At 48.6% G+C, this 27,841-nt stretch overlaps 1 protein-coding gene across 15 annotated transcripts in view; it reads left to right on the forward strand.

Annotated features, from left to right (window-relative positions):
- Positions 1–7,424: 7,424 nt before the first annotated feature.
- Positions 7,425–27,841, forward strand: part of DIP2A (disco interacting protein 2 homolog A) — a gene marked incomplete at its 3' end in the record, with an annotated part of 93,091 nt that continues 72,674 nt past the window's right edge. For 9 of the 15 annotated variants that reach the window (XR_014294358.1, XM_082624835.1, XM_082624842.1 and 6 more), the window contains exons 1-3: positions 7,425–7,783; positions 8,420–8,530; positions 24,018–24,089. Coding sequence is in view for 14 of the 15 variants with exons in the window: in XM_082624835.1 (XP_082480961.1) it covers positions 7,693–7,783; positions 8,420–8,530; positions 24,018–24,089 (274 nt within the window). The remainder of the gene's footprint in view (positions 7,784–8,419; positions 8,531–24,017; positions 24,090–27,841) is intronic. The other 6 variants (XM_082624845.1, XM_082624847.1, XM_082624837.1 and 3 more) reach the window with 3 other exon arrangements.

A 27,841-nucleotide genomic window follows, 5' to 3' on the forward strand; every position in this document is an offset into this window, starting at 1 on the left:
GACCTCCTCTCACCAAGGCTTCCTGGCTTCTCCCACTTCTCAGTGCCTGAACTGCCAACTGCAGAGGCCAGGGCTGAGACCTTGATGTGGCGAGCTGGTTCCTCTATCACAGAGGACGCAGTGGTTGGTCCCGCCAGGAATAGACACACTCCAGGTGCAACTTTTTTGCTTCCCTGTCTGCAGTGCATCTGCCAACACCACACTCTGTGCCCTTGGAGACGTCTTGTTCGTTGCTGTAGCTCTGCATGGCACTGCCTCTTAGCAGCAGGCATTATTTTAAAGCGATGAAAGTGCAGGATGAGTTCACACGTAGAATCCACTGGTCTTACCATGTTGGAGGAGGTCATCGAGAGGACGTGACCACCGGTTGACCTGTGAGCTGGCCCTGGGCCATCAGAGGCTCCCCACCTGCTCCCCATCCTTGGGTTGTGCATTGCACTTGCCCTCCCCACACTGGCAGCTGCCCCAAGGATGCAGCCTTGAGAGAGCAAGGTGGTGTGGAGACCATCTGGAAAGTGTGCATGACTGAACCCAGTCAAGGCTTCTGTATAAGCTCTTAAGATTCTGGCGGGCGGGTGCAGAGATCTGTTCGTCTTCTGGCCACCAGGACAAACCTCGTAAGTTCCGTGCTTATTAAACCTGCTGATCTGGAGTGTCTGTGTCTCTTTGGTCTCTCCTTGCCCTCATGTACAGGGGCAAGTTTATGAACCAACATCGTGTGTCCCATCAGCTGGAAGCAGCCGTCTGGGCTGAAGAGTGGAATGGCGGGCTGAAGGCTCTCTATCAGCACCAGCTTGGAAATCAGTCTTTCAAGTTGGATGCAGTGTTGCAAACTGGTGTATGCCTTAAACTAGGAGCACGTGTATCATGTACTTCCCTTACAGCCAGACTGCAGGGGTCTGAAAATCAGGAGGCAGACTCTTCCACTGTGTGTGCAAGTTAGATTCTCTAGTTTCTCAATCGCAGATAAGCAAAGGAGTACCGAGCCACACCCCTGTGGGTCACTCAGGTTCTACACATTCTTCCCCGTTGTGCAGTGAGTGTAGGAGCAGCCCTACCCTGTCTATCACCAAGACAGTAACTCCTCCTTTCACCTGCTGGTTCCTAGGCACAGGAACCCAAGGTTCCCAGACATCATCCATAGTTTATAATCCAATGGAACACTTGGTGTGTTCCCCAGGGAGTGTCCCTTTTGGGGACCAGGACCTCTAACCCTACAGAATCTAAACTTGGGAGGACAGGAAGCACAAAGTTCCCCAGTGGATCACTGGGGTTGATGGTTAAGTGGGACCACTCCTGTTTCCACCCCTTGGGTTTCAGATTCAGGTATCTTTCTTATTGGGAACACAGTGCCTGCCACATATAGGTCTTGAATGAAACCCCATCTTTGCAGAACATTACCTCCAATTTGGCACTTGAGCTGTGCCTTTAGCTGACTGTCCCAGTGCTCTGTTAGGCAGCAGATCCCGTGGTCATTGCACTCCTTGCTGTGCACTTCCTTTGCCATAAAGTGAATCCTACGTTTGATATGATGACGCATGGGATCCTGTGCCAGAGGAACTACCACTCCATAAGCCCCTGTTGCCTGACACTTGTGGGCAGGAAGTCAAGCCTATATACGGAATATGAATCTGTTTCTGTGAAAACAAACTCCTGGCCCTTCCAGGATGGAAGAGTTCCAATACAGCAAACTTGGCTGGTTGACCTTCTCAGTGGAAGGAGCCACATTCAGAGCTCAGCATTGGTCTCCCGCTGGCAGGTTAGACCTTCAGTGTCAGCTAGTGGTTAGATCAGCTTTGGGCCCATGAGTAGCCGCCAACCTCATTACTTCAGTCCCTCTGTTCTTGTACCCATCATGCCAGTACAGGGGTTGCCAAGTAAGAGATGCTGTCCAGGGTCAACTGGCTGAATCGTCATTCCGTCTGCTTGGTGGTTTATTACTTTCATGGGTGCTCTCTGCTGGGCATTAATATTTTATACCAAGACCATCCTGCTTGGCACCTATCCCACTATGTCTTCCCACATGCTTTCCTTGTCCCCAGTTTTCCAACTGTTTTCCTTCCAAACCCTTAGTGAGTCACACAGGCCATCCAACACTGCCCATGTGTCCATATATATTCTCACCTTGGGCCACTCCTTACACAGAAAAGGGAATGACTAGGAACTCTGCCCATGGGGAGGGTATATCCTTAACCACTGTCAGGGCCAGCCCTGAGTGAGGCTGTAATGTAGCTGCTGTACACTTTCATTTTGAACTCACATGCCAAGCCAACCCATCTGTGAACCAGGCTCAAGATTTTTCCACCTCTGTCAACTTGCTCTGAAGGCTTCCCCATATGGTCATAGATGTGAAGGAACAGAGAGGCTCTGATACAACAGCAGTGGATGCCATGTGGGTCTGGGCCACCTATTTTGCACTCCCTTGTGACCTCTGAACAGTCTCATGCTCAGTCTTGAATGTGCTCCTTCCTTCCACCTGGTAATGGACTGTTTCTGGGCCAAACCGACCTGATGACTTGGTGAGTTTGGCAGAACCCACCTCACAAAGCACTGTCCTGTCTGCGGGGTTACTTGGTGTCCCAAGGTCAGATGTTCCATCTCTGTCAGAGCACAGAAGCACACCAAGATGGTTCCCCCCGCCAAAAGGCATATATAATTCTCTGCTTCAAGTGGCATCACAGAACCCAGGGTTCCTGCTTTGTGAATCTCTTGCTGAGATGTGCCAGAAACTCCACATTCCGTCGTTCTCCACCACCAATACCACCTGCGAGACCATATGGCCCAGGCGGCAGAACTGCTTGCACCACAGTCTTGACCTGTGACAGAAACTTTTCCGTTTCTGGGCTCTTCTCAAACCTGGAAGTCTTCCAAGTCAACCAGCATTTGGGCCAGAGCAGTATTTATAGGTGTGGAATATGCTGCTTCCAGAACTTGAAGAGGCCCAACAGTGTCCTCCTTTATTAAAAAATGGTTGAAGGTGCATGATGCAACAATTGTCTTTTTCTTTTGGAAGGGATGCCTTAGGGCACCACTGACCACTGGATCCCTAAAAATATTATAAGTGTAGCAGGTCCCTGAATCTTCATAGGGTTTATCTACTACTCTCTGGAGCACCTGTATCTTACCAATGTCTCCAGCATCTTTATAATGTTATTGATGTAATGGAACAACGTGATGTTCCTCAGGATGGTGAAGTTTTTGGACTATGAGAGGGCAAGAGAGGTAACATAGGCTTCAGGCAAAACTGCATCTTTGTTCCACGTGAATGTGAAATGTTTCTGATCTTTTCTGATAGGGACAGAAAAGAACACACTGGATTAGCAGCCACCTACCACATCTGACACAGAGACTACTCGGGGCTGCTACTGAGTTGAGTTTGCAGTATACCCGCATCCTTCAGGATCCTTCTGATTTCTGCAGGGATCATGCTGGTGAAGTAAAGGCTTTGGGGACCACCATGCTGTATCCTTTAGATCCTTAAAAGTGGCACCCATCTCTGCCACCTCTCCCACCCCCAGATGTGATGTTGTTTTATGATCCTGATAGGAATAGATCCGTTTTAGAGGTTTCCACTTGGCTTTTCCTATTGTGATAGCTCTAACCCTACAGGTCAGGGACCCAAAATGAGAGTAATGTTAATTGCCAAGTATGTCAATGCCAATTATTCATTTTGGGACAGGGAAATGACCACCAGGCAGGTTCACAGACCCAGTGGACCTACCGTAAGCTGGACCTTGGGCAGGACTCCATTAATGATCTGGGCACCACATGAGCCACTCTGACAGGGGAACCATGATGATCCAGGGGTCTAGATGTCAGTCATTTCAGACCTTGTGTCCATCAGTCTTCAAAATGTTTGGCTACCCACTTTTTCCCAGGTGTAGTTACCAAAGGAAAGGCCTTTGGGATTCATTTCTGTGTATACTTGTGGTATATCACAGGGTCCTTCTTGGTATTTGGCCACCTCTTCAGTTCCATGTCTGAAAACTGGCTCAGGTCCAGAAACTGGCTGTGGGATCCTGATTTTTTATGTTGGGCAACCAGCTTGATTTTCCTAGTCATCCATCCTTGACTTTTTTCTGCTGGTAGTACCTTCAACTGCCCATCTATTTTGCCTCTAGGGATGCTGTGTTTTATGAAGCATTTCTGCAGCTCTCTGCAGCTCAGTCTCCCTTGGCTGCCATGCACACCTTGCTGGCCATTGTAATTTGCGATACTCGGACTCCTGTCAGTTCCGTGCTGCTTCCTGGCCTCTTCTGTTTTAGGATCCTATCGTCCCCAATGCTGTTCTGGAACAGCCTTTCCTACTGTCAACTCTCACCTAAAAGGTGAGTCACCATTGACTAGTGACGTCAGTACCCCTTTCATCAGTCTGTTTCTTTGGACTTTTGTAAAAATCTGTTATTTGTGCCTTTATGTGGAATATAACCATCTGGTGGGTCTTCAGGAAGCACAGAGTATTTAAATTTCAGCAAAACCCACATGCCTGACCCTTGTACTCCTTTCCATCAGTCTGCTGTAGCAATTGTCATTTCAACTTTGCTTACTGTGGGCCATAGCTTTTTCTACGTGTAGTGTTTTTAAAAATATATCTGCAAATTCTGAAATTTCTCCCTTTGAAAGGAGTCTGATGCCTCTCCCCTGAATATAGGTGAGATTTACTAACAGCTAGGGAGTGGCAGAAGTGATGGTATATGACTCCTGAGGCTAGTTCACAAGAAGGCCATGGCTTTCCTTTGTCTTTGGACAACTGCCCTTGGAATCCAGCTATTACATTGTGGGGAAGTCTAGGCCACAGGCCTAGTGTGCCATGTGTGGGTATGCTGGCTGACACCCCCAATCCAGGCTCCTGCATCAACTGTCAGACATGTGAGTAAATGAACCTTCAGATCATTCCAACCCCTGGCCTTCAAGCTGCTCCAGCTGAGGCCGCAGATGCTGTCGAAGAGAGACAAGCCATCTCCACTATGCCCTGACCCACAGTAACCTAAAGAGATAATAAATGATTCTTGTTTCAAGCCACCGAGTGTGTAGTTATATAGCAGTAAATACGGCATCATTTTAGGAGCACCCTTTCAGGGAGTTGCTACCAGTCTTTGCCCGGGCGGTAAATCCCGTATCTTAGAAGACTGATCGTAATAGTCTTCTACCCCATGTTACTCCCCAGTTCTCTCCTGATTTCTGCAGGGGTCGTGCTGGTGAATTAAACAAGGATGCTGGGGACCACCACTCACCAAGCACACTTATAATCCAGCCCCACACAGACTTCCCTAGCTCCTGTAACGGGTCAAACTGTGTCCCTGCAAAAGATGCTGAAGTCCTAATCCCCCAGTACCCGTGAATGTAACCTTATTTGGAAATAGGGTCTTTACAGATAATCAAATTAAGATGAATTAATTAGGGTAGGTCCTAATCCAACGACTGGTGTCCTTAAAAACAGGGGATTTGGACACAGAAACAACACACACATATAGGGAGAAAGGCATGTCAACATGAAAGCAGAGATGGGCATGATGCATCTACAAGCCAAGTAGCACCAAAGATTGCCAGCAAACCACCAGAAGCTAGCAGACAGGGATGGAAGATCCTTCCTTCACAGCCCTGTAACCTTGTTCTGACCTCCAGCCCCCAGAACTGTGAGATAAATTTCTGTTAAGCCACCCAGTCTGTGGTACTTTGTTACTGCGGCCCTAGCAAACCAATATGTTCTTTTGAGGGGGAGGGGGCTATAGTCCACCTGAATTATGCTGAGAAATAACCATAATTATATGCCTAGTGTCCAATAGGTTGGGGAAAGGAGTGCTCGGTGGGTAGGGAAAGGTGAGCCCCATGGGCAGTCTTGGGGGTGGGGAGCGGTCAAAAGCTTGGAGGGTGTCTACCCAGATATGAGATCTCTTTGACATGTGTCATGGGCCCAGATTTTCCCAACCACGGCCCCAAACGTAGCATAACAGAACTGCCTTGACTGGGTGTTTACCATCTTTGAGATCCTAATTCTTGGGCCTGGCCCTTGTCTTTGTTGTCTCAGTGCAGGAGATGAGGCTGTTTTTGCAGGCAACCGAAGAGACTCCATGGCTTTCAGTGGTCTGTTGGTAGCCATCCACTGTCCATTCTTTCTCCTAAGGGCGTCAGTAGTGTTAAGGAATAGCTGCCCAGTCCCAGTACCCTTCCTTATAGCGAATATTTCCATCATACGTGAAAGGCTTCGAGGGCCTTCATTTCACTGCTCTGGCTCACTCTTCTACACGGGTGGGAGGTTAACAGATCACCTCGTGCCGGGGCTGAGTGTGCCACCACCAAGTGGTGGGTGATTCACCCCATCTTATCACCTGCCATCTAAACCCCAGGTACCAACTGTTGCAGGATGGTTTCTCCAGAAGCAGACGGTGAGGGAGAGTTTGGGGTACAAGTGTATATGGCAGCAACACCTGTGAAAGGAAGGGCAAGGAGACAGGGTTGAGCCTAGGAAGGAGAGGGCCATGCAGGCCCAGCTAACCTGTAGGCAGCCTGTCGCGCTCCGGAGCAGGCACTGCTTCTCAGAGGCCTTCTGTGCTGGGCCCAATGGCCAGGCCGGCTCAGTCACCTCAAGAAGGATACGACCTAGGAAGGTGGCCCTCTGCGGACAAGGGAGGGGCGGGTACTCGCGTCCACTACAGTCCCCCGTCGCACCTGGCAGATACGCTTCCCGCCGACACTGGGGATCAGCTCCCTCAGGATTCTCGGGGTGTGTGTGTGTCGGGGGGGGCGGTCTCAGTTCAGTTCCACCAGCCCCCAAGTCTCCGGACGTCTTGTTCCCTCATGTCTGTCCTCGCACTTCCCAAGGTCACCCCACGGTCTGAAATGGCTGCTGGAGCTCCTTCCAAGGCTGTTTTGAAAAGCACATGGGCTAACACACACGTCACAGCGCGTCTACGAAGGACGTCCAAAGGTGCCCAGGGTGTCCAGCTAACTCCCGAGAGTCGTGAAAAGCCCCACGCATAAAGGCCCACGCGTGCTGGGGAGAAAGCGTGTGGACGCCCCCCGCCCGCCCCAGCACAAGCCCAGCGCACCCCGAAGCCTCAGCGTCCGCGCGGACACCAGACCAGGGCCTGCGGGGTCGCCGTGGACCGACGCCCGCCTGAGGCCCGCGACCCCAACACCGGGGGCGAGGGGCGTCTCGCGCCCACAACCCCAACACTGAGGTAACCGCGTTCAGAGGCGAGCCCGCGTTCCTGCCTGTCGACGATCCAAGCTCTCGGCGCAGAGCCTCTCGGGAGTGACGCTCTCCCCGCTCTCCCAATGGGAGCCCGGAGCGTCCTCGCCGCGTCCTCGCGGCCAATGGGAGCGAGCCTCTGGTGTTGCTGGGCGGGCCCGGCCTCCCACCTGGCAGGCGACTCGCCGCGCTCCCCTTCTCGCCCTTCCCGCCGCGCACGCGCGCTCCGTACAGGGTCGGCCGGGCGGTCGGGGGCGCGCGGGGCGGTGGCGGCGCCCGAGGAGCCGTCCGCGTTCGTCCCCGCTCCTCTGTGGAGCCGCCGGGGCCGCGCCCCTGCCTGCCGCCTGAGATTCCCCGGGGGCCGATGCGGGTCGCCGGGCAGAGCGGAGCGACGTAGCCGCCGCCAGTGCCGCCGCCTGGGCTCGGCGCGGCCCGACACCGACCCAGGCCCCGACCCCGCCCGGGTCGAGCCGGCCGACCGGCCGTCCTTCGGCGGGGCCATGGCCGAGCGCGGGTGCCCGCTGGAGGCGGTGCCGTTACCCGCCGAGGTGCGGGAGAGCCTGGCCGAGCTGGAGCTGGAGCTGTCGGAAGGTGAGCGGCCCGGCGCCTGGGACCCCCGCCTTGCCCTACTCCCAGACCCCCGCCCGACCCTCCGCGGGCCCGGGACCCCCGCCCGGCCCTCACACCCGAACCCCGACCTCCGTCCGACTTCCGCCGCCCGGCGGGTGGCCGTGCTTTGGGTGGTTTGGCCTAAGGCGCGGGAACCTGGACGGGGATGACCGTTCTGTCCGAGCGGGCTGTCCCAGCCGAGGGCCGCGGGTCAGCGCCCTGGCAGCCGCAGCTCCGCGTGCCTCGGTTTCCTCCTCTGAGACGGGGTGGTCGCAGCACCTGCCTCTCGGCGCCCGTATGAGCCTAATTCCTTAGCAGGTGCAAAGTACTGAACACTTCGAACGAGGTTGTTAGCCCGTTTTAGGGAACTTTTAAAAATTAAAAAAGCATATTCAATAAGTGGTTGTTTGTTTAAAACAGACTGAATGATTAGGCCTCAGAGGCGTGGGTGGCGTTACCCCTCCGTCTGTTACCCCAAGGCTCGTGTCCCAAACTCCGCGTGGCTTTCGTTGCACAGAGTTAGTTCTTGTCCGGGATCAGGGAGGCGTCGTAGCCCTTGAAGAGAAGCAACTAAATGCTTAACTGTTCTTGACACTTAAATGCGTTTTCAACTGTCAGCAGCCATTTTCTCCGTAGTCCGAACCCAGTTCAGGTTTCGCTCCGGTTGGGGTAGTGACTGTCTAACAAACATGCCCCGGACTGTACTGACTGCGCACCAGCCTTCGGGAGGTAGGTTCCGTCGTTATCTTTGATTCGCAGATAATACAGCATCTACACGCAACCGCTTTGAATTCAACATCCAAATTCTTAAACGTTCTGTGACATGTGGCATTTGTTTTTTTAATGGAAGTGCAGTTGGAAAAGGGTGGATTTGAGAATTCTTGGTGATTAGCTGCTCCTGGAAAATCTGAAAAACTCAGATTAGGAATGGTTCTGACAGTACCTGCTGTCCTGAGTTTGTTATAGTTCTTCATCGAGGGAAAAATCATATAGATGCCGTTTAGATTTTACACAATTTCAAATATGTTTTTGCAGATTGTTCCTAATTTCTGCTCCAGTGTATTAGTTATTTCCTCAATTCCTTGTTGTTTTGTGGTTGAATGTTGAAGTTCTTTCTAGGAGTTGATGGTTAGATAAGATTGAGAGCTTCATGATGTGTGTGACAGAACACACATCAAGACAAGTACTTCAACGAAAGGAACGCTTCTCTCGTGAATCCTTTTATATTGCTGTCGTTTTAGACACATGTAGAGGATGTACGGTTGGGTGAAGGGTACAAGATTACGCACAGGTGGATAGGAGCCTGGAAACGTAGCTTAAGCTGGAAACGTAGCTCAAGCTGAGGAAGGAGAAGACAGTGTTGAGGGGAAGGAACAGCAGAGTGCGGTGCAGCCAAAGAGGCAGGAGCCCTGGCCTCTGTCCCACGCCCACACCGGTAAGGCTTTAATTACGTAATTAAAGGAAGGTGTTATTAATGAAGCACACTCCTAAGGCAACCAAAGTTCGTGTCATTGTCATTATCATTTTTATGTTTTCATCAAGTAGAAGTAGAAAGTGGGTCTCCCTTTGCCCTACGTGCTGTGTCTCTCCCCCCTCCCCCTCCCCCCACCGTTTGAGAGAAACTTAAGTTAGAACAAAGTCAAGTCGGAATAGGGTGCCTTCATGGCAGTCACATTAGCCTGAATGAAGAGTTGCTTAAAACTTCGAGCTGACGTCGTACGAGGCAGGTTGGAGGGAGGAGGGAGCTTAACACAGACTCAACGCTGCCCACGTGGAGACAGGGGTCAGTGTCAGATACCAGGGTAACCTGGAGAAGCCTGCACGATGTCCCCTCAGCCTGTACCTAGCCTTGACTAGTAGAAAATATGCCCCTGCCTTGATTCATAACTCGCACGTGGCCTTGTTCTCCAGCATCCTCGCTGGATTCTCACTGATTGCTGAAATTGGGGTTCATTCTCAGGGATGGTTCTTGTCTTTGGATGCACTCATTTCTCCCCATAGAGCAGGTTTGTGGACTTTCTCATTCCAGAGGGAAATAGGCACAGCCGTGGTCTTGTTCCCTAGCTTTCCTGGCTGTTTTGCCCGTCTTGACTTAGGGGTCTTCTTCAAATGAAATTGAGGGCGACGGGTGGAGGTACACAGAGCCTCACTCTTCTTGGAGGCCCCCCCACCCCATGAACATACTCAGAAGAATTCACGTATGTGGCTCCTCAAAGCATATCAGACTGTCTGTGGATGAAAATGAGGTTATTAGAGGTATAATCTTGATTTTTTTAAAAAGAATTAATTCCCAAACACTTGTGCTTTGCCTATTACTGTCTGAAATTACCTTCAATGTGCCTCACAGCTAACTTTGGTACTGTACAGTATCCTGGGGCTGTTGCTGCTGAACTGCTTTAAGAACGAGGATGACAGGGTGAACAGGTGGAGCGCAGGGGATCTTTAGGGCAGCGCGACTATTCCGTACAATACAGTAATGGTAGATACAAGGCATTCTGCATTTGTCAAAGCCCAGAGATTGTACAACACGAAGAGTGCACCCTAATGTTAGCTGCCGACTTCAGTTATAATAACGTATCAATTTTATTCATCAGTTAGAATGTATGTACCACAGTAATACAAGATGTAAACAGTAGGGGATGTGTGGGAAATCTCTGTTGTTTCAAATAAATTTTTTGTAAACCTGAAAACAAAACCCCACAAAAAACCAAGGGTGATGGTGTGAAGTTTGTTCTTTGTTTTAGTTGCCTGCAGAGGTTTAGAGAGGAAATTCCTACACAATAGGTTACATTTGTCCCACTCCTGTTTTTTCATTCTGGTTAATAGGTCTATTCCGTAGCTTTAACTTTAGTCTGTTTCTTGTTTTCATGCAGTTTGATAGTGCAGGGGCTCCAGCCTGGATGGAGTCGACCAGAAAGGGGAAAAGCTCCATTTGTGGATGTAGAGGAAGGGACTTCTTTTCACAAAAAGTGTTTTTCCTCATTAAATGTCTTTAATTTCTAAAATTTGTGATATGTTGATCATTCTTAGTTTTCAAAATGACAGCCTGACATTGCCTTCACATCGATAAACATTTGTTGTGCTTCCTAAATATTCTGTGGTATACTAAAGTTCTCATGTCCAAATTCCATTCATCTGTCAAAGCCCAGCCCAAGTGTCTCATGTGACCCTTTCCTGATCCTCTCTGATGAGGCTCCTTTCTCAGAATTCTCATCACCCTGCCCCCTCTTCTGGAGTTCTTGCCACCTTTTGTTTTTTGTGTTTGTTATTTATATATATTCATTCATTCAGTAATTATTGAGTACCTGCTGGGTGCTAGGTAATGTTTTGGCTGTAGTGGTCAGGTTTAGCTTTGTTTCTCCATTGATCATAAGGCTTTGCACAATGTTGTATTAAAATAGGAATGTAGATACACATTGCAGAGAAATGAAACAATTTAAAGGAAATGTAGGCTGGAGTGAGCATCCCTCCTACCTCTGGCGTTTTCCCAGACGTGGCCTGTGGTATCCATTTCCTGTGTTTTCTTCTAGAAATAATCTGCCAGTGGTTCCCATACAGTGGTTCACACACCTCCCGGGCTCCCTAAGACCGTTGCTGGGGGCCTATGAGGGAAAACTGTTTTTTTATAATAATACTAAGACGTCATTTCTGTTTTCCATGTTTGTACTGATGGTGCAGGAGCAGTGGTGGATAAAACTACTGGTGCCTTGGCAGAAACTGTGAGGCAGGGCCCCAAAGCACACTGGCAGTCAGTGCACGCTTCACCGCCTCCCCACGTGCAGTAGAAACAGTGCCACTTTGACTCAGACATATCCTTTCTTGCCGAAGCAGTAACAGTTAACTTTCTTAAGTCTCAACCCTGAGTACTTGTTCTAGTCTCCTCGTGAGGAATGGGAGGTGCACATAAAGCACGTCAGCCACACTGAGAGGTCCAGAGCCTGTGAACGGCTCTGTCGTGCAGTTTGAACTGCAGAACAAACGGGCCACGTTTGTTGTGGAGCGTGAGTTTTTCTTGAAAAAGTGAGTGACAGACAAGCTACAGTCATTCAGAGTTGGGTATTTGGTGGACGTTTTCTGAGAAGTGAAGAACAATTGTCAGAAGTTGTAGCCAATGATAATATTTGTGCTTTCAAGCACAAATATAAAACTTTAAAACTTCTATCTGCTACCATGAGCTTGACAGCCTCTCAGTACTTAAAGACTGTTTTTGATGGGATCAGTGGCAATATTAATGAATGTGAGTTATTGATATTATTTAGTGAAATGTGTCAGCGTTAGGAAGAGCTGCGTAATTCTGTGAACCAGCATTTTCCAAGTGAACGGTGTATCATGTTACAAATTCGTGCATGGGTAAAAGACCCATTCAAAGATATACCAATGGATTGCAACGAAAAGTTGCAGTACGAAAAGTTCATTGACAAGGTTTTAGATTCTACACTGCAACTGTCGTTTAAGAAACTACCACTTGCCTAGTTTTGGTGTGGTATCAAAGCAGAATGTCCACAGTGACCTGAAAAGGCTACTGAAATACTCTTCCCTTTTCAAACCCATGTGTGTGTGAGGCTTTGCTTCACAGACTTCATAGACAGGATTTGCTTCATAGACTTCAGCCACACATCCTGCAGCCAGCTGAATGCTGAAGCAGATACGAGAATCCACTTGTCTTCTAAAAAGCCAGATATTAAGGACGCTTGTAAAAGTAAAGCAACACCTGTACTCGCTAAATGTTTTGGAAATCTTTTTTTTAATTTAAAATATTACTTATGTTAACATGGTAGGTTTATTATAAAATTTTTAAAATTAATTAAATGTTAAAAATTGCACAGTTTTAATTGCTAATATGGTAAACATTGATAACTCACAAAGAAGCAACAGCTCTGTGGGGTCCTCAGTAATTTTTAAGAGTGTGAAGGGTTCTTGAGGGCAGTACCTTTGAGAACTACCAGACCACGTAACACTAACAGAGCTTTTAAGGAGATACCTAGATGTCAACAGGTCTTTTTCTTTTACTTCGTGTAACATTTTTTTAGCTGTTGCCTGGTATAATGTGATTTCTGTTCATATTTTTAAGGGCAATCAGATGTTTCAGTTTATAAAACATATGTTTGAAAATCTTTAAAAATTGTACTTACTGACTAGCTGCTTGTATGTCCATCCCCTTTACACAAAATCCATTATCATGATTCAGGTGTATTCCCTTTAGAATGTTTTTCTTTCTATAGTAAATCATCCTAGTGCAGTTGTCTTTTTAAAGAATTTTGATTTATAAATTTTTAAAAGAATATCAATTCTAGGATTTCCATTAATATCGTAAAACTTTGCACATGCTGTTCATTGCCAACTCTCTGTACGTGTTGAATTCCTTCTTTCGTTTTAAGACTTAAGTTTAAACTTCACTTTCTCTTTGAAGCTCTGCCTTCCTCTGAGAACAGCCGCTCAAAGTTAGGTGCCTGCTCTTTTTGTCCCTTTAGCACTTACTGTGTCATTCTTACAGGATTTCTCCAGTTCTGTGTTTATTGTTTGTTTGGCTTTTCTTTGCCACTTCATGAGGGGCAATTCCAGAGGAAGTCTGATCTGCCCATCGTCATGTCCTCAGCGCCTAGCACATTTTAGGCGTTTTACTGAGCGCTTGCTGAATTAATAGAAGAGTGACCCACGCATGGTGCTTATTCTCAGTTTTAAATCAAGAATCCTCCGTAATTGGCTTGAATACTTAGCTTTTTGATAATAGTTTTTCAGATTCAGTGAAGCCCTGGGAGGACTGACCTGTGCCTCGGGGAGCCATTGAACCAGGATGTGGTCTTTGTTGCTCTGAACTCCTAGGAGGAAAAGAGGCTGAGATGAGTGCGCTGGGAGTCCGGCCCCGCTGGGTGGAGCTCCAAGACTCCAGCCTAATCCGGCGCCGCAGTGGCCGTGATCCCCCTGGGCCTCCCCTGGCAGGGTCCGGGTCCACACTGACCACAACTGAGGTCACGACTCCTGCCGCAGGAGTACAGCGGCTGCCGCATGCCTGGGAGGCTTTGACTCCCGACAGGGACCTTGGCTCAAGGACCCCACGTGGCCTGAAACTTTCCTAGGGCTGCCTGGAGTCTAGGACTTTTCCTGCCCGACCCGCCTGCCTTTCTTCTTCCTTCTGCAGTCACACCCGACAGCTCGCCAGCCTCCTCCGGGGCCCTCCCCATTTTCCCACCTAAATCTCTTCACATCTGATCCTGTCATGATGTGTGCTTCTTGGAGGACCTGAACTGCCTACGGGGTCACCGGTTTAGACCCGCGTTGGGAGGGCTGGTTTATTTGGTGTTCTGCTTTATGTGTGTGCCTCCCTCGTCGATGGTCTGCCCTTCGAGGTTGTACCGGGCACGTCGTCGGTGGTCAGCGTGTACTGAACTCAACTATTTGCTCTTCTCAGGACTCCCGTGGCCGTGGCCGGCTCTGGCTTAGTTGGCCATCGTGATGCTTCACGAGAGCAGGGGCCGAGCCCACCTTGCTCTCCTCGGCGTCCCAGGCACCAGAGCCGCTGAAGGATCGGCCGTGTCCATTGACCTGTTACACTTCGAGGCTCTGTCATAAAGAAAGGCGCCATTTGCTCTGTCCGTTTGCCTTCTGTTAACGCCTGGCAGACAAAGGGAGGTTGGGCCCTTGGAGGGAACCTTAGACTGGGTCAGGAGGAGCCGTCCCTGTGGCCGGGGAGGGAGCACTCGCGGCTGGCTGGCCGGCTGGGCCGGGGCCGCAGAGGAGGGAGCCTGCTGAGTCACGGCGCGAGGGGCAGGCCCTGGGAGACAGGCCAGGAAGGCAGCCCGGGGCCGGCGGGCGGGTGTGCTGGGCCCTGGGCTTCTGCGCCAGGTGCGCTGAGGAGCCGCTGGAGCTCTTGCTGCTCTGACCACTGGTGCCCTTTTTAAAGACTCCCTGGCTGCTGGGAGGAGGGAGAGTGAGCCAGAGGCCAGCTACCGGGCAGGCGCTGCGGGCAGCACGTGCTCGGATGCAGGGCGGCGGCGGCTACAGGGCTGAGACGCGGCTGGATCTGAGGCGGGTCCGGAGCAGGACTGAGGGCATTGCTGTCACTGTCGCTGTCGCTGGAGGATGGCCAGGAGTCAGGACTGAGCGCCAGGATTTGCTGCGTGTGCCCCATGAGATGGGAGGGGACGGGGAGGGCCGGGCTGAGGGAAAGCGTGGCTGCTCCTTTATTCGCAGAAGGGCTGGCGGGAACACACGGGCCGTGACGCGGGTGGGAGGCGGCCGCGTGGAGATGTTACAGGACGGAAGTTTCTACCCTCACAGACGTGCGTCCTCAGTGGGGGGAGCAGACGGCCCGATGAATAAAAACATATGGAACATTAGATTTTTATTTATTGATTTTTTTTTTTTTTTTTGCGGTACGCGGGCCTCTCACTGTTGGGGCCTCTCCCGTTGCGGAGCACAGGCTCCGGACGCGCAGGCTCAGCGGCCATGGCTCACGGGCCTAGCCGCTCCGTGGTATGTGGGATCCTCCCGGACCGGGGCACGAACCCGTGTCCTCTGTGTCGGCAGGCGGACTCTCAACCACTGCGCCACCAGGGAAGCCCGGAACATTAGATTTTGATAAGTGTGTTGAGAGAAACCGGGAGGGAAGAGGGACGGGGAGCAAATGCTTGTAGACTGGGGGTGGGGAGGCTGCAGTTCTCACCAGGCTGGGCAAGGGAGGCCTCCCCGAGGAGGTTTGCTTGCGGGGAGGGCTCTGCAGGTGGGGAGGCCCCAGGGCAGGTGAGGACTGTCGCGCGCGCGCGTGCGCGCGCGCGCGTGTGTGTGTGTGTGTGTGGAGCAGCGGCTGGAGGAGATTCCCCAGGGCCCCTCGTGCCTCCGCAGGATCAGTGTTTATCCTGGGGGTGGGGCTCCGTGGAGGAGGGCCGTGGTCTGACAGGTGCCTCGTGCCGGGTCTCTGTCCCCGCAATGAACTGGTTGCCTAGGATGAGGCTGAAGGCAGAGAGTGGCGTGGTGAGTGAGGGTGGGGACCCCAGCCAGTCTGCTCCATCGTTCCGCTGTGTTGGGATGACTTGGAGGGGCGCGCCTGCTACCCTGTGCAGTAAATGCTTCCTGCGTGACACACGGGCCAGCACGTGGGATGGAGAGGTGAGGGTCCTGTCTCCCTCTCGGCAGTCGCAGCACCTGGGGGAGAGCGACTGCCATCCTGCTCGGCACTGGCCGGTCTGGCCAGGCCCTTTCCTCGGCTGGCGGGCAGGAAGGAGCGGGTGTGTCAGGGCGCAGTGCCCCCCTTCTGGGGACAGCTGCCTGTCACAGACCTCAGCCCAGGCGTGTGGGTCTGAGTCGTGCACTCGTGGCAGCCTCCTTGGTCATTCAGTTCCCTGCCCTCCTTTGACCTTCAGTCTCGCAAAGTGAGATCAATATACTTTCAGGACTTAGAGTCTGAAAAGAGACCAGGGCGGGGGCACTGCTCTGCTGGGGTGAAGAGTCCCCGTGGAGCGGGGGCCGGGGGTGGAGTCTCTGCCTGCCGATGCGGCCCACACCCCCATGGGGCGTCCCCGCAGGTGTCATCGTCGGGCTCCAGGGTGAGTGCTCCGTCGTCTTAGTTGGAAAGTCCCGGAGACTTGGAATTTTGAAGACACATCTCTCTTTCATCTTTTAACTGACATGATATACACCCTTTAATATAAAATGAACGCCTACAAAGCGTTTGGTCACTCTGCTATGAGGCCAGGGAAAGTGGGGGAAGGAAGCAGGGTGATGGGAATGGGAAACGTACTGCTGGCACATCCTTCAGATGGACTCTTCCTGTAGCATTTTGTTTGCAGTGAGCTTGCTTCTGAGTGAGACCAGCATAATCCTTGTGGATCAGTCTTTATACCCTTAAGTTATCTAACATTTCTGGTGTTGTACTTTTGTATTAAAATGACTAGGAAGTTATGTACTATTTGGCAAAGAAAAACCTCTGTGGTCAGGGAAGGAAACACCTAAAAATTGTTACCTCTGTCATCTGTTGATGAAGAATCTTTTGGAGTGATGCCCCCCAAGGGCTCCCTTCCCACTTTCCACACAGGAAATGAATGGCCTGTGTTTTAAGAGTTCCTGGATTCTTGGGGCAGCACTTCAAGTAATCGCTGGGGGACAGTGATCACGCAGGGGTTTCCATTCAGACTTGGCTTTGTGTCATTCAGCCGTAAGGAAACAATAGAAATCCTGTTCCTTCAGTCTACACTGACTATTCGTGATTTAAGACTACCATTTTGGAAACAGAGAAAGAACTTTTATTCTCTTTCAGACTTCAGAAATTTTCTACAGGGTCTTTGGTAAAGAACCCTTAAACAGAGTATCTGAAACGTCAAAAGCCATGCTTATGCTTGTTGAAAACAGGCGACTCAAAAGAGCATGTCCTAGTAAGTTCCTCCATAATTCATGGGTTTGTGTCCTTAGGTTACCTCTAAAGATGAAGGAGGCTAAGGATTAGCCTTTTCAGGAAACAGCTAGGAAACACTAAAACTAGGATTGTTTTGAAATGAAGGTCATAGAAATGTTATAGAAATAGAGATTCTCATCTCATCGTCAGATAATCTTGGTGCTGTGGACTGAACTGTGTCCCCCAAAATTCATATGTTGAAGCCCTAACCCCCAGTGTGACTATATTCCTTTAAGGAGGTGATTAAGGTTAAATGAGGTCCTAAGGGTGGGTCCCTAATCCCCTAGGAGCGGTGTCCTTATAAGAGAGAGAGAGACACGCACACACAGAGGAAAGACTACGTGAGGACCCAGGTGGGCGGTTGTCTGCACACGAAGAGAGAGGCCGCGGGAGGGACCAGCCCTGCTGCGACACTTGGATCTCAGACGTCCAGCCTCCAGAACCGTTGTTTAGACCACCCAGCCTGTGGCATTTTGGTATAGCAGCCCGAGCAGACCAAGACCCTCAGCGTGTCATCCTGTCTTTCAGCAACCTTCAGCAGACTGAGTAAAAAGGCTCATGACCTAGTGGGGCTGACAGACACGTAAACTGGCAGCATGGTAAAGCGTGTGCAGGACCCAGTCGGCGCTAAAAGGGGAGTGATCGTCAGGACTGGGCAAGTAGGAAATAAAGTTTCTTCCAGCTTTGTTTTGAAGGCACATGTGAAGAGGATGGAGCAGAAGAACACGGAAGAACGTGCTGGACAAAGGATGAGCCAGAGCTGAGTGAGCTGGGGGTCCCGACGGTGTCCCCCTGGCCGATGGGGGGAGAGCAGGTTGGAAGGACGGGGCTCGCTCACGGGAGGATTTATGCATGCCAGAGAGGAATTTGGACCGGACTCTGGAGTCTAGACCAGTGTTGGAACAAACTCACATGCTGCCTACAGCCAGGTGGATGTTGTGGATGTGAGGTGACAGGCACAGTAGAACTTTCTGTGGTGGTGGAAATGTTTTGTGCTGTCCGGTGTGGTAGCCACTGGCCACTTGTGGCATTAAACACTTGAAATGTGGCTCGTGGGCCTGGGGAACTAAATAGTCATTTAATTTACTTTTAATTAATGAAAATGTAAATAGACACATAAGGCTAGTGGCTGTTGTATTGGACAACACAGCAAAGTGTATGGTCTGCTAAGGGCATTGTATTAAAAAAGAGTAATGCCGTCAACGTATACCTTATGCAGTCTTCTACCCCAGCTCTCAACAGTGGGAGAAGATTAAAATGAGTGTGTGCGTTCAAGAACCCACAAAATCTTGAAAAGAGAGATGGCCAATTTTCTGTTTTTGAAAAAGGGCTAAGGGAGTGGTTACCCTTGGGTGCTTTATTTTAAGCAGGTCTTCCTTAATAAATGATGGAGCCGGCAGGGTTTTAAGGTATTAAGCAGCAATTGAAATTTTCCTGTGTGATCTCTGTCTGTCTCTCTTTACTTCTCTCTCTCTCAGATTTAGAATGATTTTTCTGGTGGCGTGTAGAGAGTGGTTTGGATGAGTGTGACATTGGGAGCAGAAACATTACAGAGCATGTTGCCGTGCTCCAGGGCAGGAGGCCGTGCTGGCCTGGGTGGAGGCTGAGCCAGAGGGCTGGGGAGAATGCTCTGAAATAGAAGCAGCAGCCTTGGTGTGAAGAGGTGCACGTCGGAGGATGACTCCTCATCGGGGGGCTCGAGGATGACTCCCGAGTTTCTGAAATGAATGCCAGGGAGATGATGGGTCTCTTCACTGAAGATGTGGGACACAGAAAGAACACGTCTGCTTCATACCTGTTGAGCCTGAGGCGCCTCTGGGAGATCCAAGGGATGGTGTCCAGGGAACATTTGGTTGTGTAGGACTGGCACTTTTAGAAAGGGCTAGTCTGGAAGTAGAAATGTGAAAGTCATTGGTACAACAATTGCCCCGTATGGAGAACTGAGAAATGCAAAGAAGGCCTGGGACAAACCTCGAGGAACTCAAACCCCAGAGGGAAAGGCAGAGCGAGGAGGCCACAGGGGAGACGGAAGAAGGAAGGCACCACAGCAGGAGCAGAAGCAGGGGGTGGGCCTCTGTGCCCTGAGGCCGGAGAGGGTTTCTAGCCAGGGAGCATTTACTTGGGGTGGAGGATTTTCTAGGTCAATATGCATGACCAGTCATCAGGTGAAGATGACTCTCCTTCCCCTGATGTCACGGAAATGGTAGCAGTTTTAAAAATTGAAAGGAAATTGACAGCAGTCTAGATTCTGGAAAGTCAGAAAGGTCGGTCAGCACAGTGAGCAAGGTCGGGGCGGGAGTGGGGAGGCAGGGCTGAGGTGGGGGAGCCTCTGCGCTGGGGAGGACAGGGTGCCTTTTTCAGTGGTTTCCAGAGTCTGCCACGCCACTCCATTGGGAGGAAGGGGTGCCCAGAGGGCAGGCCGCCTATGCCTCAGCAGCACAGTTTCTCACTCACATCCCTCAAAAGAGTTCGCTCGAGTGGAAGCTGTGCAGCTGAAAAGTTGGGAAACGCTGGAGGGGATGATATTTAAGTTCTCCTTTCAGTTGCAAGAGGGTTCTGCGTTCTGGTCATGAGCATCCAATGTGAATCATACCATAGTGTTGTTTTATCTCATCAAGGGATGTTTAAAAGCAACCTGCACGTGGCTGTTTATAGGGGCTTTCTTCATAATTGCCCAAACTTGGAAGCAACCAAGATGGATGTCCTTCAGTAGTTGAATGGATAAATAAACTGGTACACTGAGACAATGGAATATTATTTAGCACTAAAAAGAAATGAGTTATCCAGCCAAGAAAAGGCACGGAACAATCTCAAATGCACGTTACTCAGTGAAAGAAATCAATCTGAAAAGGCTACTGATTCCTACTATTCTGGAAAACTATGGAGACAGTAAAAAAGATCAGTGGTTGCCAGGGGTTCAGGGGTTCAGGGGGTGGGGAGAGGGATGAATAGGCAGAGCACAGAGGATGTTTGGGGCAGCGACATACTCTGCATTTCATGATAGAAATGATCGATACACGTCATTACACGGTGGTCCAAGCCCACGGAACGTATGACAGCAAGAGCGAACCACATGGGCTTCGGGTGATGATGACGTGTCAGCGTAGCTCATCGTCTGTGACAGATGCAGCACTCTGGTGGCAGATGTTGATATTGGGGGAGGCTGTGCATGTGGGGGGCAGGGGATGGATGGGAACTCTCTGTGCCTTGCCCTCAGTTTTGCTTGTGACCCTTAAACTGCTCTAAAAAAAATAAAATAAAGCAAAAGAGAGAAGGAAAAAAAAAAACCTGGAAAATAAATCTACAAGCCCAGGTGGTTTCACTGACAAAATTTATCAAACATTTAAAAAAGAAATAACACCAATTTTACATAGTCTCTCTCACGTATATTTTAACTTTTAATTTTGGAATAATTTTAATCTCATAAGAAATTGCAAAAATAGTCCATAGAATTCATTCAGTTTCCCACAATAACATCTTATATAGCCATAGTACATTATCAAACCATATTCCATATATTCTTAATTATAAAAGATTGTATGATTATTGTGTTAAAAGATTTAACGAGTTCAAAAGTGCATGAAGTAAAAAGCGAAATCTAACACCCACCCCAAGCCAAATAAATAAATCACTTCCTAGGGGTAACCACTGCTAATAATTTGTTGGGTACCCCTCCAGACATTTTGTGCACATACAGAAATATATATACCTACGTGCATGTGAATATAGTTTTATTTATTTATTTTTATCAGAATTACATCATTTTGTATGTACATTGTTTTTCAGCTTGCTGTTTTTACTCAGTAGGATATCATGAATCCCGTGTAAGTGATACCCACCCCTTCCCCCCGGCCCCAAGTACCAGAGTATTTTTTAGGACTCACAGTATCCTGTAGTAGTGATGTATGGCAGCACATTCACTTCTTCCTACTTGTTTTCATGGACAGTTAGGTTTTCTCACATACTTTGCTGTTACGTGTAATGTGCACCGCCTGTCCTCGTTCCCGTGACCTTAAGGAGTTATTGAGTGCCTTCGAGAATAGGTCTTTAGAAATTGTGTTGCTGAGGTAGAGACATGATGATAGCCTTCGGGGTTTTGCCTTTATAGTCCGAAGTGAATTTGGTTTGTGGCCCGAGCCACACATCATGCCCCTGCCTGGAGCATTCGTGAGAGCAGCTGCCCACAGGCCACCAGAGAGGCACCTTCTGCAGATGGCCTGGTGTGTTTCCAAAATCGCCCTGGGGCCTGGGTGCCCACCCAGGCGAGACCTCCTCTGTGTCTGGGATTCCCTCTGGCTGGTGGTCAGGGTCATCCCGGTTCTGTGCAGCAGATCGAGGAGCTTGCTCTGCTGTTTGTCTCTCTCTAGTGTTTACCGAACCTGGGGTCAGAAATCTTGGATGTGAGTCCCTTTATTTGTTCATTAGTTTTGCCCTGGAGTCTGTTTTGGATTCCATTTTGCTGTCTGTGGCTGGAAGCTTTGCATTCAGAGGCATGTCAGGTTGGTGTCTACATTGGATACTTGAAAATATGCTAACTGGTTACACGTGAAAATGTGTAGCTGGTTATATTCAGTTGGTTTGGACAGCTTTCAGGATATCATGAGCACCAAACTGGGAGTTAGCGCGTTTCCTTTCTGAATGCTCCTTGGTACCTTCACCATGTAAGCGTTCATTTGAAATGGGGACATGAGAAGAGACAGTTTCTAGGAAATGAGTACTTAATTTTAAAATATCCTGAGATTGGAATTGACATATACACACTACCATATGTGAAATAGATAACTAACAAGAAACTACCGTATACCACAGGGAACCTTATTCAATACTCTATAATGACCTATATGGAAATAGAATCTAAAAAAGAGTGGATATACGTATATGTGTAACTGATTCTCTTTGCTGTACAGCAGAAACTAACACAACATTGTAAATAACTATACTCCAATAAAAATTAATTTAAAAAAAATTGAGGGCTTCCCTGGTGGCACAGTGGTTGGGAGTCCGCCTGCCAATGCAGGGGACATGGGTTCGTGCCCTGGTCTGGGAGGATCCCACATGCCGCGGAGCGGCTAGGCCCGTGAGCCATGGCTCCTGAGCCTGTGCGTCCGGAACCTGTGCTCTGCAATGGGAGAGGCCACAACAGTGAGAGGCCCGCGTACCGAAAAAAAAAAAAAAAATTGAAAAAAAATTGAAAAAACATTCCTGCAAAATCCAATGCTCTGCTTTAAAATGAGGATTTATTGGTTTTAGTTTAGTGTTGCAATATTGTTTTCATTTAAATTTGTCTTAATTACATATTTTCATATGTTCTGGAGGAAACAGGTTTTTTAGTAGATACTGTTTAAGAAAACACATGTGCTTTAAATTTGTTCACAAGTTGAAACTCAGTAAGCAAAACCATACAATCATATCCTGGATCCAGTCAGGGTCTGTGAGTGTCCAGTGAGTGTAAGACGAGGACAGCGCAGCCCACGGGCCATTGCAGTCAGCAGTGGATTAGGTGTGCTCGTTACATCACAGATTGGATGATAATAAAGACCAAGTGCTTAGTGAAGAATTGACAACAGAGTGAGATTTATTATATGCTGTCATTCAGGTAGAGTAAAAATACACGGACACGAGGCAGGATATGTTCTGCAGAACGTATTCAAACTAAAAGGCCCGGGCTTCCCTGGTGGCGCAGTGGTTGAGAGTCCGCCTGCCGATGCAGGGGACACGGGTTCGTGCCCCGGTCCGGGAAGATCCCACATGCCGCAGAGCGGCTGGGCCCGTGAGCCATGGCTGCTGGGCCTGCACGTCCGGAGCCTGTGCTCCGCGATGGGAGAGGCCACAACAGTGAGAGGCCCGCGTACCGCAAAAAAAAAAAAAAAGGCCCACAAGGCAGTAGAATAGTTTTGTGTGGGGTTGATGGGGGGTCAGGTGCAGACCAGGGCCGAGTCAAAGGGTGTCGGGTGGCAACCGGGAGCAGCTCTGTGGGCGCCCGACTGGGTGCGCAGTCCTCAAAGCGGAGGCTCTGTGCAGTGGCCTCACCACTTTGCCTGTTTGTTTGGGGTGGGTGGGCGGGGGCAGGGGCAGGGGCAGGAGGGGCGTGGAGGGGGTGCCAGGAGGGCTTGCAGAACACTGGAAGACTTCTGTTGAAGACCACTCACCCAAAGTGCAAGGTACTCGTGGACACTGTGATACATACTTCTGGTCAAAATAAAAGTCTCCCACACATGCTGGATCTGCCCTGAGCGCTCCGAGTTATCCAGGAAACCAGCTGGTGTGCTTAGACTGAGAAGTGTTTCCCTGCAGACACATTTCCTGCCCTGTTTCTCGGTAGGTTAATTCATTTTTAGGCTGTTCTTCTTTATGTCCTGTTCCCCGAGTGCTGGCCCAGGGACACCCCGTGGCCTGCGAGGGTTGGTTTCCTGTGGTTCCCTTATATCAGTACTTCCACAGTTTGAACCTGCACAGAGTCACCTAGGGATCTTGGTAAAATGCAGATTCAGATTCTGTCAGTCTGGGGTGTGGCCTCGGAGTCTGCAGTTTTGACTCTTTTCTAGAATGTCATGTGACTGGAATAATTCAGCATGTATCCTTTTGAGTCTGGCTTCTGTCACTTAGCAATATGCGTGTAAGATGCACCCAGATTGTTGTCTGTCAATAGCTTGTTCCTTTTTACTGCTGAGTAGCATTCCATTGTGTGGATGCATCATGCTTTCTTTATCCAATCACCAGTTGAAGGACCTAAGTGTTTCCAGTTTTTCCATTATGAATGAATTTTTAATTAAAAAATTCTGGGAACTTCAGAAGAAATGTAATTCTGTTTTTCCATTGTTCTTTTAGGTGACATCACTCAAAAAGGATATGAAAAGAAAAGGGGAAAGCTGCTTGCTCGTTATGTACCGCTCACTCAAGGTAAGCTCAGCACGCGTCTCATAAAACTGATTTAAAATTTGATTTTAGAGATTGACATTGGTAGTTTCATATTTTATTGAGAAGGCCTGGGCAAATAACGTATCTACTATTAAATTATAAAATCCAAAGGCATAGAGTATAATTTATATCTCTGGTTTGGTGTAGATTTCATTCCCAAATAGGATTTCTTTTATTTTTATGATCATAGACCATGATTATTTTTATGATTTTAGTAAGGAACATTTCCTTAGGTTTGGAACAAATATTATAAAGATGTCAGTTCTTCCCACCTTAGATTGATCTGTAGAGTGCACATTCAGTGTTTCAACAGAGTTGTTGGGGGTGGAATTTAACAAGCTAATTTCAAAACTTATATACAAGTTTGGGACTTCCCTGGTAGGCCAGTGGTTAAGACTCTGCCCTTCCACTCCAGGGGGCACGGGTTCGATCCCTGGTCAGGGAACAAAGACCCCATGTGCCGTATGTGGCACAGCCAAAAAAAAAAAAAAAAAAAAGAAAGGTTTATAAAAAAAAATGTATATACAAGTTTAAAGGGCCAAGGGATTCAAAATATGATTAAAAAAAAAGAAGAATGAGGTGGGAGGATTTGCTGATTAGGATACGAAGAGTTAATATCAAGCCGTCGTCATTAAGACAGCCTGGTTTGGCACAAGGGAAGACAGCTAGGTTAGCAGAACGTGGGCCCAGACGGACACACCCCACCGTGGAGACCAGGCGTACGGTGGAGGTGGTGTTGCTGCTCCCAGTGCTGGCACAGTTCCTTAAGACACAGAAACCAGATAGTAAGAGCCTAAATGAGAAAGGCAAAAATTATAGCACCTTTGGAACATCACACAGGAAAACTGTCACCATCTCTAAATAGAAGAGATTTCTCAAGTCCCTAAAGGTACCAATAAGCAGCAACTGTAAAGGAAAATTGGTAAATCGGGGTGTGTTAAAATTAAGAATTTTATTTTATCATAAGTCCCCATAAAGAGATTAAAGACAAGTCACAGTGTGGGAGGAGGTAATCCTGGCACAAATAACAGGAAAAGGACTAGTTTTCCGGGCCTGTAAAGCAGCATGTCAGCAGAGCCCTTTGCGATAGTGGGAATGGTCTGTAGCTCCACAGTCCGGTACACTGACCACTTGCCACGTGTGGCTCCTGAGCACTTGAAGTGTGGTAGTGTGACTGAGAGACTGAATTTTTAACTTAATTTTAATTAATTTAAACTTGAAAGAGCCAGAAGGTCCCCCAACATGATTTTTTAAAAAGCCCAGTAGGAAAATGGGTTAAAGACTTGAGTAAGTATTTTATTGGAGGAAACCCTAATAGCCAGCAAGCAAACGAAAAGATACTCACCTAAGCTTGGTAGGAGTCAGAGAGATGCACGTTAAACCATGACCCACCTGGGGTTGTTGGAGAGGATTCCGACGGGTGTGCACAGCTCGTGGGACCTGGCAGAGTTGAAGATGTGCAGAGGCAGCTGGTGGCTCTCCTTCAGGGACACGCATGCCCTGGAGAAACTCTGGATGCCTGCACCTTGTCCTTGTTCTGTGCACAAGAGTGTTCGCTGTTTTCCCTCAACTGCCAAGTGCTCAAACGTCCATCAGCAGGATGCATACGTGTGTCAGCAAGGATGAATCTCATAAACATAACAGGGAGTGAAAAAACGATTACACGGGAATATAGCCTGTAAAACTAAAAAACCCACCAAACTGCCACTTCTCAAACCTTTTTGTAGCTGGTAAAGAAAGAGGGGGAGGGAAGTGGTCTTCCCTGAAGTGAGTGTGGCATTTCCGTGTGTGTGGAGTGAGACTGGAGGGGCCACAAGGAACTCTAAGGCACGTGAGTGTTTATTTCTTAACCGCTGCAGTTGTTACGTTGAGCTTTTTTCTGTATAATAATGTTTGAACTGAATACATGCTTTATTCTGCCTGTGTCGGTATGATATATTTTACAATAAATCAGTAACAAGAAGAATACCGAGGAGGTGCTTTATGTACTGACATTCATCCATCCAAAATAAAGCAAAAACAAGTAAAATTGAGTACAATTGGAGGGAACTATTAAAGAAAACATCTTGAAGCCCATTTGCCAGGCATCAACAGCAGCTGTCCAACGAGGCGTTCGTGTGCCATCGTACTTCCTTTCCTCAGGGGCAGCCGTGCCCGCCCTGCCACTCCCAGGCCCTCCGTCGGGGTGGCCATTGCCTGTGCAGCGTCACAGACAGACAAGGCAGGCGAGTGTTAGCACAGCACGCCATCCTTGCACAGGTGCTGTTGGTTTACACCTTGAAAACCTAGGTGACCCCTTATTAGCTATTAGAATTAGTAAGAGCTTTGGTTTGATAGAAGACAGATACGCAAGAATCAATAACTTTTCTCTGGCAATATTTCTGTTTATAAAACAACTCACGTTCGTAATGGCAATAAACTATCAAATGTTTTCAATACATTTAGCAAGAAAGCCACAGGACCTATGTTAGGATCATGCAGTCTGTTTGAAAGAAATAACCGAGACCCTAAAATATGAAGAAATATACCAATATCCTAAATGGAAAAATTTAATATTATAAAAGTAGTAGTTTCCAAATTAATGTGTGAACAAAATGTAGTCCATTCTGAATACCAGTGGCTGATTTTTTTTTTCCCGAAATCTGGCATTGGAAGTAATAACCCACTTGAAGGAGAAAAGTTCTTCAAGTAGCCAGTACAGTTTTGAGAAGGAGCCCCAGTGAGAAAGGCCTGGCCTTCATGGTGTTCAGCCCGCTCGCGTGCACTTGATAGTCCCAAGCGGAGGGTGTGGGTGGATGGCGCGGAAGGCCCAACAGTGTAAGAGAGGGGTGTCTAGAAACGATTCGGGACAATTCAAAGGAGGGAAGATTTATTTAGTAACTGGCGCCATCCCTTTGGAGGCAACAGTGGGACCCTCTTCCTCTCCGCCATTAGCGAACGTAAGCTTTAGCAGGATTAAAGCTCTAAATATGTTTGTCATTATAAAATACTACAAAACTCCGGATAATATTTGAATAACCTTTGAGTGGGGGTTACAAGATAGGAGACCTGGAAGAAAAACAGGTTATGATTGTCTCCCTAGAAATGAAAACTGCAGAGTGATTGCAACCAGCCGGCCATGGCCTGGGGGGCGAGCACAGCCCAGGCAGGGTGGTGCCTCCAGCTGACCCAAGGCTTTCTGCAGGTCACTTGGGGGGGTGCTCCTTAGCTGGCTAGAATTAACAGAAATTCAAAGAAGAGGACATACGGATGGGCAATAAACAGTAAACTATGTTCAACCTCACTAGCAGATACGGGAATGCAAATTAGTGAACCATTTTTCTCCTGTCAGATCGGCAAAATTCTAAACCTTATAACATCCATCGCTGAGAGATGTGGGGAAATGGCACACTGTGGGAGTGCGAATTGCTGTGACCTTTCTGAGAAGTTCTCTCTTGATACCTGTTAAAAATATACCTACTCTTCTATCCAGTGATTTCCCATTGGGCTTTGTATCTTCGTTGAATAAATGAATCGATCTCAATAAATCACTGTATTTTGGAATAAAACTGTAAGGATGTCCATATGCATATATGTCACTTAGCAGCATGCCTGGTTATAGTCTGTAACACATAAGATTCTGTGTTCTCTGTTACGGACTCTAAAGAAATTTTATCCAATCACAAGAAACAAAAAGCCAGAAGCAGTGCTGACCAGTATTGCTGTATGTCGCATATGTGTATGTGTGTATATGA

Source organism: Mesoplodon mirus (genome assembly GCF_964341445.2).
Source record: "Mesoplodon mirus genome assembly, chromosome: 6".
Classification (NCBI taxonomy): domain Eukaryota; kingdom Metazoa; phylum Chordata; class Mammalia; order Artiodactyla; family Ziphiidae; genus Mesoplodon; species Mesoplodon mirus.